This window comes from Micropterus dolomieu, unplaced genomic scaffold, assembly GCF_021292245.1.
Source record: "Micropterus dolomieu isolate WLL.071019.BEF.003 ecotype Adirondacks unplaced genomic scaffold, ASM2129224v1 contig_14369, whole genome shotgun sequence".
NCBI lineage: Eukaryota > Metazoa > Chordata > Actinopteri > Centrarchiformes > Centrarchidae > Micropterus > Micropterus dolomieu.
The window spans coordinates 27,732-39,125 of NW_025743355.1; the positions used below are offsets into that span (position 1 = coordinate 27,732).

The 11,394-nt window shown below is 41.2% G+C and overlaps 1 protein-coding gene across 1 annotated transcript in view; it reads right to left on the reverse strand.

Moving 5' to 3' along the window:
* The window catches only part of LOC123966833 (UPF0606 protein KIAA1549L-like), a 32,350-nt gene extending 27,682 nt beyond the window's left edge, over positions 1–4,668 (reverse strand). The window contains exons 1-2 of the mRNA XM_046042941.1: positions 4,561–4,668; positions 3,202–3,395 (exon numbers count right to left, since the gene is read on the reverse strand). Coding sequence (XP_045898897.1) covers positions 3,202–3,395; positions 4,561–4,668 — 302 coding nt within the window. The remainder of the gene's footprint in view (positions 1–3,201; positions 3,396–4,560) is intronic.
* Between the last annotated feature and the right edge of the window lie 6,726 nt (positions 4,669–11,394).

The window sequence follows — 11,394 nt, forward strand, 5'->3', positions numbered from 1 at the left end:
AGGCTTGACATTCATTAGTGTGTAGGGTGTATACAGTCCTGTGCTAGTAGTTCTTGCTAATTAGAGGAAACAGTTTCTCTCCTTACTGAAAATGATGAAAGAATCGTTCATCCAAAAATCTTATTTAACCACAGAAACACCCGGACTGCAACAGGTGAATCTGCATTTACACCAGAAGGATGAAGGGTGGGTGAGGAAGTTGTTGGAAATCATCTAGACTGCTTTATTTTCTGTGTTAATTGTTTTTTTCTGCTATTTATACTCCTCTTACCAGATATATTATATATCTAAACTGATTCTTAAAAAAAGTTGTAAATGGTTAGGCAATTTAATAAGGAAAATAAGTCAGAAAGTCACTGGTCCATATTCCATGATTTAAGATATAAGGTTGCGTATGGGAGGAGGCCTGGATAAATGTGTCTACAGAAACAAAATGAGAACGCTACTAACACAAAGAAAGTGCCATAATCACTGGGCCATATTGAAGTTGTGCATGCAAGGGGAGGGGGGCGTTCACACAAAAGCATGAGAAGGCTAATTACAAAAATCTGAAAACTGTTTTGGCCGTGTTGCAAGCACTTTGAAGTTGAACTTCAGTTTGGCAGTTTAATCTGTCATGGTGTCCGAGGTTAACATTATGATGTCAAAACAAAACCTCTGCAACATCATTCAAGCTTTATTCTGCACTGCACATCTGGTGAAAAAGTTACAGAGGATGCACCTCGCTTAACATGAACTTATCAGCTGGATTACTTTGATGCAGAAATAAAACTATGAATGTGATGACTGTGAGGAAACATCTACAGTTATAAGGAGCTACCTTTTTATAGGATTTTCGAACCTGACTTATTGGCATTTATGTTTGAGGCCTGAATTTTTTAAACTGGTAATGTGCATCATCCACAGGATCGTACTTGTACAATTTATTAATTTCTGTCTATTTTTATCTAAAAACTGTGTCAAATCTGCAGTAAAACCTGTTGCAAATGTTGATCACATTCTGTTCATCAGTGAAGGAGAGACGCACATTTACATTTATAACCTATTATACTTTTGCACTCTCTTTTTGCTCCAAGGAAACATTTCCAGCTCACTAGGGTGGATGTGTCAGACCATGGCTCAGATAGGTGTTAAGCTGTCAACAGCTCAAAACTACAGTGGCAGTATCCATGCTAAAATGCTTCATACTTCATACAATACTTTCCTTTGCTCTTGCAACAGCACACAGCTTCGGTGTAGTGGGCTTTGCACTGTTAAAATCTCCTCTTATTGTCTCCAAACAGCTCCTCGTTAACACTGGACTTATCTTCAGATCATGTCAATCTGTCAGAGCCTGCACTGCTTACTGCCGGCTTCTCTCTGGCTTAACACTGCGATACACAAACAAACACGGATGTCTGGTCCTGCTGAAAAGCTCGGGGTTTTGTTGCTGGCTTGTTCACTGACTGAAACAGCTGCTCTAGAACTTTGTGGTTCCCCTCCACAAGGCTTCCAGCTGGGAACAGTCATGTCTGATCTTCTTGTTATTTCAACTCTGTACCTGTGCAGAATCACAGACTATAGGGATGTTTTGAATAAGCAGGCTTTGCCAAAACATCCACATGTTCAATGACTTATGTCTTATGATGTCAGCAGTGTGATAGAAGGGATCTTTTCTATTCGCCCCAGTCTCTAACACACATCTATCACAGTTCTATTAAGCATAGTAACACCTAACAAGAAACAGTAAAGCCCACATTTTCTCCCAGCCACTTTGGGGTCTGGAGTCTGTCTTTAAATATGCAAATTTGTGTTCTGTAATGTTTCTAAATCAAATGATGAAAAACAATATTTAGGTTTGACACCCATAGTAATTAGGGGTGTGAAGATATTGATTCTACATTTTGCCTTGCCCAGTTCGTAGGCTATGCTGCTTCTCGTGGGTACCATACACCACCTCAGGCACCACTACGTATATCGCAGGACATCCTAAACAAATAGATTTGAAAGAACATTAGAACCTTTATGCAGGTGAGGAAACTCAAGTACCCTTCTGCCACCTAGCCATTTACTTTCTTATTTAACAGTTTGCTACCAATTGACTGTTAATTAAGTTATTGTTATTCAATATTTTTCAAACTATTTAATTTAATTACTTTAAATTTGACCATATGGCCTTATGTAGCATTCACATGGATTCTGGTAAACTGGATGTCATTTTAGAGCAGGATGGTAAAATTATGTATTGCATTCCAGTATTAAAATATTGTCACTGTTTGCCTGGAATATACAACCAGACGTTACATAGCTTCCTCTCACAATGAGAAAACATGGGCGATCTGAAAAACGAGAAGCTAATAATTTTGGTTGGTAAACAAAGAATGCACCAAGTGCAGTTGTCCTTTCACTAACTGACCTATCACACTATATCCCATATATCTTTTTAAAGAAGAATAAAATGACAGCAGTCAAACCAATGATCTGTTGATCTATACAAATCAAGACTCAATAGTCTAACAATGGCATCGAGAGTCAAAACTAATCGTAGATTTGGAGGATTGTGACTAATACAACACATTCTCAATCCCAACCTGTCACATATGCTGCTTGGTAAAGACCAAGACCCCTTGGCATCGCTTTTTAACACACCGGGTACCCTTTTAGTGACGTTATTGCATGTGCAGGGCTCTGCAGTAAAGTTAGCAATAATAAATGATAAATGGACTGTTATGTTCTTATATGAGTGACTTCTAGTCTTCTGACCACTCCAAAAACTTCACAGTACATGTCACATTCACACACATTCACACACTAATGGCAGAGGCTACTATACAAGGTGCCAACTGATCATCAGAATGGAACTGACATTCAAACAGTAATTGGGAGCAATTTGGGGTTAGTACCTTGCGCAAGGACACTTTGCCATGCAGACTGGAGGAGGCGGCTAACAAACTGCCGAATCTGATCATTTGGACAACCTGCTCTACATCCTGAGCAACATCCGTGTGTTATCTGTGTGACATATGTCCAGTGCCACACCCAAAAAAATGAAGGTGAAGGGTTTCTTAGACAATACCGCCCAAATTGTTTAAATCATATTTTACATATCTGATGCGTCACAATGACTTTCTGATATCAATGTCAGGTCAATGTCTTTACCAAACTGATCCAAACAATTTAAGCAGACGTGCAAGCAAATAAATTGGTCAGTAACGGTCTTACCCTCCTTTGTGTATGTCTGCAGATGGAGGCCTCTTGCTGGCGGTCCCATCCTGGTGGACCTTCTTATCTAATGACAGTGATAGTGGAGCATCTCGTACAGGCAGCCCCAGCACCAGTGTCTCCTTGGTAACCGAGATGGCCTCATCACCAGTCCGACCCATGTGCTTCTTAGCGTAGTCAAAGCCCTGGACAGGCTGGCAGGAAAAAAAAAGATAACACACACCAGGGGTCAGAAAACCCTTGATTTTTACATGTTTTGGTGTTTGTATTTCTAATTTATTGCAGAATATCTGAGAACGGGTGTTTATAAAATGGGTTTTGTTTTCAGTTTGCCTGTTGGATTAGACCAACAGCAACTTGATGCATAAAAACAAGCAGCAGTTTTGAGGACATAAAGCACATGCAGAGACAGCAAAAAAGCAAGACAAGATACAGTAGTATTCCACTGTACAATACAGTTTTTCATCTTCACTACTGATAAGTTAGGGTAATGTCATTTATAACCCACAATAATGAGTAATGAGTGATAAGCAGCCACAAAACGTATAGCACTGTGTATGGTTCAAATGAGCATAGTATAGCAAACCTTACCTAATGTTGGCCAGAGAGCATCATATTGGTATGGAGTCACAAAATGAATTTGACAAAGCACACAGCAGCAGACAGATGAAAGAACAAAAGTGCATCATCTTAACTGGACAAAATGACACTTGCAGGTAAGTTTTTAAACTGTCTCAAGAGTTGCAGTTGACCAATTAGCTGACTAGCCTGCAAACTGATGTTAGCAGAGCACTTTGCCCCTGTGGTGTTGTCGGATCAAAAGTTGACTTTAGTAGAAAAGCAGTCGGCAGTCATTTAAAGCATGTGGCTCTTGTTTTTTCTAGCTGTCTAGTTGTCAGTCAGTGTGACCGTCTGCAGTGGAGTTACTGCTTTACACAAAAACAGTTGCGATAATAATAATAAAAGAAATGATTTGATTAGCTGTATGAAAACACGTTCTCTATGGGAACAGCATTCTGTTCAGGTTAGTGCAAACATAGGGGACGCCATCATGAATCCAAAAAAAGATTTTAAAATATAAATTTCTGTCTTTTGGGTTCTATTGTTGACATTCCATTTGCTGGAGCAAAAAACAAATAAATTTAATTTCATTTCATACTAACCCAAACAACTGTGGGATGTTTGGGAGCGGGTAAGAAGAATAATCTGAAGCTGGGGTTGCAGTACGATGTAATACTGTTCTTCAACAGACTTGTGTGGAATATTCTTAAAGCTGTGGTCAGTAACAACTGAACATGCAATGCAAAACCTTCTGCATCTCTCTCTGCTGCTCGTATCACTCCACTAAGCCCCTCCCACCAAACCACAAGAAGGAGCCGGCTTCCCTGTGAAGCCAGAGCCCACGTAGGGCTTGCTCTCCATGGCGAGAGTCTCGCCACGACAACAGTCTCTCTCTCTGCGACTCATCTTCTCAAAGACGCCACTCCAACCCCTCGCGGCCCAGGGCAGAGCGCCCCAAGCTTCAGAGGCAGTTACAATATCTAAACAGCAGAATGAGAGGCTAGTACACCAAAGTCCCCCCTCAAAAGTTGTTCTCCACTGTTTGTTATTTGCCACTCGATAAAATTACTTTTCCAGCACTAGCAGTGAGTGGGCACTCTGTTTGAAAAAAAGCTGGAGTCACCATCATGACATCCTTTACCAACAATTTAAGCATTTTTGGTTTAATGCGTCAAAGGCTGGTTGGGCTGATACTTATTTGTTTTATTTTATTGTAGTTTTGAAATTGTCTGACGTAAATTCTGTTTTAAGACTTATTTTCAGCAGTAGCAGTTAACACTGTATCTGACATGCGGTTGAGATCCTGAAGCATAAATATCTAGAATCTAAGTTGGCGGTGGGACTGTTTATTTAAACGGGTAATAAAACCACTCCAAACCATTTTTAATTAATAAAAACAACAACAACAAATGGATTAAGTCTATCCTAACTCCAATCTGATCAACAGCAAAGTTCTTTCAAGTGTAGCATTTAGATTTTCAGCTCAGCTGAAAAGATGTCAGAGTTGCTTACAGCTAACATGACATGGTCTCCTGAATATTAAAGAAAAACCTCCAGATAAGTGTTGCTCCCATTCCTGATAAAGGTAATTGGATGGACATCCCTCCCTGAACCAGTTTTTTATCAGTCTCCAAACACCACGGCTGGCATAATGAAAAAGTTGAAAAAATAAATAAATTATAATGCTTAACTGCACCTTTGAAGTCAGGGGTTTTGGCATTAAGAGACAAAGAGAGAAAAACAGCCGCAGACGCATTTTGCTAAGCCTCGGAGGCCTGGACACATTCTTTGTATATCTAAATGCCTTGCAATTTACTGAATAGGGAACGAGAGAAAAAAGGAGAGAAAGACCCTTTTTAGGTTACACAACAAAGCAGTCGAAACCCTGATTATTTTTTTTGCCTCCCCTTTTCTATTTTGAGCGGCTCTAAAATGGGACGCCTAATGCATTTGATGATGCATGCTAAATTCTGAGTGCATGTGAGGTTGGGCAGCGTGGGCATCCGGCTGACGGCGTTGTTAATAATTCATCAGTCATACACACCGCTGTGCCATCAGTCAGCTCCAACACACGTGGCTGCAGCTGTGGATGAGTGTCAGGAAATTGATACATGCTCATATAGAACACACACACACACACACACATTCAAGAAAGAGAAAGAGAGAGAGTGGGGACAGGCCCTCTCACCACGGCATGAATGTATGCATTGAGTGTGCGTGTCTGTATGCATCTTCTATCCGCTGAAGTGATGTATGATGACAGTTGTGACGCTATCGTGTGAAAGATGTATGGCGAGTGCAAAGATTCATTTGCCTATGCTGTTCACAGGCTGAGTGGGAGTTACTCTGTGTGTGTGTGTGTGTGTGTGTGTTTATGACGCGCAAACAAAGGGCAGAAGACGAGGGAGGTGGTGAATTAAATGTGCTGTTTCAAACATATCCCTCTTGCAATATGCATTATGCGTATGGATTATTAAGTAACAAACATTAGATGTGTTGTTGAACTGAGCCACACTGCACGTTGACAGTAAAAGCTGTGTCATTCAGTGGCTGATGGGTAATGGCTGGTCATGCATGGAGACAGTATGGATTCTCAGAAATGACAGGGCCGAGGGGTGTAACCTTGAAACGCATGCTTGACATTTCACGACTCGTGTTTTACCGCACTGGCTTTCTCTTTCTGTCTGTTCTTTTCACACTCACAGATGCTTCTTCCCTATTTGTCTCTGCCTCTTCTTCCTTTCTAATTCTCCGTCTCTTTTCCCTATCGTCACAACCACCACTCGCTCTCGTCCACTGTCCACTGACAGCGTGTTGACTTAACAAATGGCCATTTTTAATCTTCTGCGATCAGCTCAGTTTAATGAAGACTTTTGCTGCGGACAGGACTTGTGGTACGGCGCGAGCCTCTGATCAGTCTGTCAGAGATGGATGTCGATTTTTCTCCACATCCATTTAGAACAGTGACGGAGGAAATGAGTAGGAGAGGAGAGAGGCAGACGGCGACACAAGCACCGACCGTTTCTTTTAGACGTCATGTGTAGTGACAGTGAGCACGACCCCGCTGCACCAACAAATTAACCACACTTATTTTCCTTGCATGCACTATCAAACAGAAGCGTCTCATCTTGTCTAATTTTAACTCAGAGCAACAGCCAACAGCAGCTTGATGAGGTACAGCAGATGGATGAGATATGCTCTAGTCCCCCTGCGGCCATATTGATTTAAATTCAGCTCTAGCAGGACGAATGGCGGAAGCGCACCACAGAGCTGCATGCTAAAAAAAATATCCCAAAGAGTTGGTACATTTAAGAAGTAAATAAAAAACACAGCAGGGTAAACTGGGCTGCACATCAGCATGGTGCTGCACCAGTTAGATACACTCCTCCTGGGGCAGGTTGAGACATGATGCAGCAAAATGCAAAATACCTCGAGTCCTTTAAATGGCAGCCAATGCACTGTACTTTCATTGAACACATTACAAATGAAAAATAGATTGCCTCTGGTTTTGCTGATTCCACATCTATTGTACTCCACATGGAAGCGGGCTATCTGGGGCTTTCACGCCTATGTAAGAAGGCACGGAAGGAGTAAAAGCCATTTAGAAGAATTTTCCGGCTACACAGCAGACATGCAGAGTGATGAAGGGAGCCGGACTCTGCAGAATCACTCTTTAATGCTTAAACACACATGCAGACCTAATATAAACCCCAGTATTGATCAGCAGCTTTAGCTTGTCCTGCGTGGTGACTGATAGCTACAGTGGGTTTGGGAGCAGATCACACACACATGCCTACACACACTCACACAGTAGATCAATTTGATTAGACTTGAAGTCTATTATTCTGCTTAGGTCTGATTAGTATTCATATGACCTAGACTGGGCCTGTGGGTTTCTAACACAGACCCCATTTACACCTGATATGTTAATGCATATATGTTAAAGTATAAAGCTAAAAGGAGTAGCATTCATGGTTCGGATGCCATTATCCAGATAACAGGTCACATGTTAATATCAGGTGCAAATGGGATAGGTTCATATTTTTTCAAATCTGTCCAGTGTTTCCCATGTGTTTATTTATTTGTTGCAGCCCGCCACAATATCAACACTGACATATTGATTTTTGGTTTTTTTTACTAGGCCTATTTAAAATCTATTTAAAAAGTGATTGCAGAGCTGCTGGCAGCACGTATTCGCGCAGCACATCATCTCGCTCGTCCCTCTCTCTCGCTCTCTCTCCCTCTCCCTCATGAACACAGCTGCACAAATCAGTCCAACACAACGCTGTCAATGTGAGAGAACTAGCTTAAAAAAGTTATTAGCAAGCATGTAAGGAGCCTAGCTAATAAGGAGAGCTAAGTTAATGTTAGAATACAGCTGGGTTTTCGAGGCTAACACGCTGTATATAGCTGGTAGTCAATATCGACAGCCCACCCCCCCATCCCCCTGCCCGCCGTGCGCCACAGTTACACTGTCATTCTGTGGGAAACACAAAACCAAAGGAATCAAATGAAGCAGGTATCTTGCAACATTGCAGCCTATACAGTATGATATTCCCTTTTCTTTGACTATCCCTCCACTGCACATCAGCAAGGAAACACGTTTTACACAAAATGTATTTTCCATTGGAATGTGTACTGATTTGTTCATAAAACTCCTTTAAATGTTCGTATGAACTGATAAGTACCAGTAGCTGCGTCTGAATTGCCCGTTGCAAACGGGTAGGTTCAGTTCACCGTTCACCAAAAACACACACTCTTTTAGAGAGCACAACACTGCTTTGCATATCCAGGTGACTTGCTTGAGATGTAATTGCTACGTCCTCACTTTGGGTCCTTTGTTCCATGTCATCCCTTCTTTCACCTCATTTCCTGTCATATCTCTCAGTGCCTAAGAAAGGCAAAAACTCTGGACAGTAGGACAAATAACAGCCCATGTTCATGTGGGTACGTGAGTCTTGTATTAACATAGTAAAAATGTGAACCTATGCTTTAATCAACTGTTTAACTGTTGGTTGCCACAAACTAAATCCCTGTGTGAAATATTTATCTTATTTTGCTCAAGCATGCCACTGCTTGGGATTGGAAGAGGGTAAATAACGCTGTGGATAAGAACAGTGAATGTAGCCTCACGGCACATCACTGGTGAGTTCACATTTCGGGACTCTTTAATATTTGATGTGCTCTTTCGTAAAACATAACATAAGTAATATTAAACGTTTACAAACCATTGTGAAAACAAACAAAACCATGTAGCTTAGAAATAGAAATGTTTATATAATACTACAGTGTAAGGAGATACAGTAAAGGCATTATGTACATATATTTGGAGTGTTTACACCCTGCTGCGCTGTTTCACCAGCTCTATTACCCACCAAAAATGTCGTGTCTACCCATCCCTCCATCCTTCACTCGCCTTACTTGCCTCTCAAGGGATGAGGACGAGAGAGGCTGGATCAAAATAACCTGCAAATCAGCTGACATGCCCCACGACTGCAACAGTAACCACAGACACGGCCTCTGCATGGTCCTTTGTAATTCAAAGCGTTTTAGCTGCTCGGCTTTGAGTCTAACCGTGATAAAGTAGCTGCCATAATTCAGTGGAGAACCTCATATAAAAACAGAATTGGGTTGGGGGTCCGCGTAGGCTTCCTGCTGAGCCACTGTGGGATGAGGGTGGCTTCATCTGAGAGGATAAAAGGACTGGCTTGAAAGGGAAAGGAACTGGCAGAGAGGCGGTCTAGGCTGATGACACAAGCTTGAGTCACTTTTTATGGATGCTACGAAATAAAAATAGATTGGTTTGGTTCGCAGCTGTTGAGCTTCCTTTCTGCTCTTCATGTTTATGACCCCCGGTTAAAACTGGCTTCTTCTGGCCGTCAGAATTGAGCTCATTTGCCTGTTTTAACGAGCTAGCCTCTCCTTGTTAATTCAGCCAATTGACTCAAGCCAAAACAATTTAAATCTTAAGGAACGTGCCTGTGAATTTAACACCCCTATTATGTTTTTTTTCACCTTTCCTCACTGCCCCCCCCCCCTCTCTCTGCCTACTGATGTCCCACAGACAATGAGGATGTTGAAATAAGTCATGTCCACAGCACAATAGCCACATGCAAAAAATTACCCAGCAACAACGACAGGCAGCACATACAGAAATCAGCAAACAAAGCAGGAACTAATTCATTCATCCATACAGTCAGTAATCCACCCAACCAGTGTCTTAGTGAATACCTGGTGGTGGTAACTGCCCTCCCTTCGATATGAGGTCTAAACAGGGAGAGAGTCAGAGGGACACGGTCAGGGAGGAGTTAATATATTAATGTAATAGAACAGGAAATGACAATATAGGATAGGAGAGAATGCATCCAGTCTTCATAGTTTGGCCATCAATGAGTTAATAGTGTAATATTGACAGCTGCAATCTGGGAAAATCATGGCATTGCTGAAAAGAAGTGCGACTAGGCGAGAAAGACGAGCAGTCAGGCGGTCAGATTTTTAGGTTTTAAAGCAAAGAGATGAATCAGGCCTAATCCCAGTGGTTCCTACTGAAGATGTAAATCTTTAAAAACAGGTCACAGAGGTTTTTATGTTTTATTATTTTATTGATATGGGCCACAAATCTGTGGATTTATTTACATTTGGTGCTCTGGTGACTATAAGTACACCAAGTTACCAATTATTAACAAAATTTTGGGTGAGCTCACATTTGGTTTTACCTGAAAATAAAGTAGTTAGATAATCTGGCTAACTTGTCTGACCTTATTTCTTGCCCGTCAGTCTTTGCTGTCACAGTGTCACACTGTTCCCTGTTTACTCAGTCATAATTGACAGAACTGATGGTCAAAAGTATGAAAATAAGAGTCAAGTTGTAACCAGCTATATTAAGGAGTATAAAATATATGTGTTGCCTACTTTGATGCAAATTTGATGCAATTACTATAATCAGCAATGCAAATTAAACTATAACTAAGGTCAAAACGGGTATCAGGAAGCTGGTTACAAATCACAATTTGCAACTACCCATCCAACACCAGTTACACCATGTTACTGCTTCACTTTTGGCTTTCAGCACAGCATTATGAGTACATTTTGATGTCAGCCTACAAAAGTATAATTGCTGCCAGGATCTTTAGAAAACACTGTACATACAGTGGGTACGGAAAGTATTCAGACCCCTTTAAATTTTTCACTCTTTGTTTCATTGCAGCCATTTTCCAAAAATCAAAAAAGTTCATTTTATTTCTCAGTAATGTACACTCAGCACCCCATCTTGACAGAAAAAAACAGAAATGTAGAAATTTTTGCAAATTTATTAAAAAAGAAAAACTGAAATATCACATGGTCATAAGTATTCAGACCCTTTGCTCAGTATTTAGTAGAAGCACCCTTTTGATCTAATACAGCCATGAGTCGTTTTGGGAAAGATGCAACAAGTTTTTCACATCTGGATTTGGGTATCCTCTGCCATTCCTCCTTGCAGATCCTCTCCAGTTCTGTCAGGTGGGATGGTAAACGTTGGTGGACAGCCATTTTCAGGTCTCTCCAGAGATGCTCAATTGGGTTTAAGTCAGGGCTCTGGCTGGGCCATTCAAGAACAGCCACGGAGTTGTTGTGAAGCCACTCCTTCGTTAT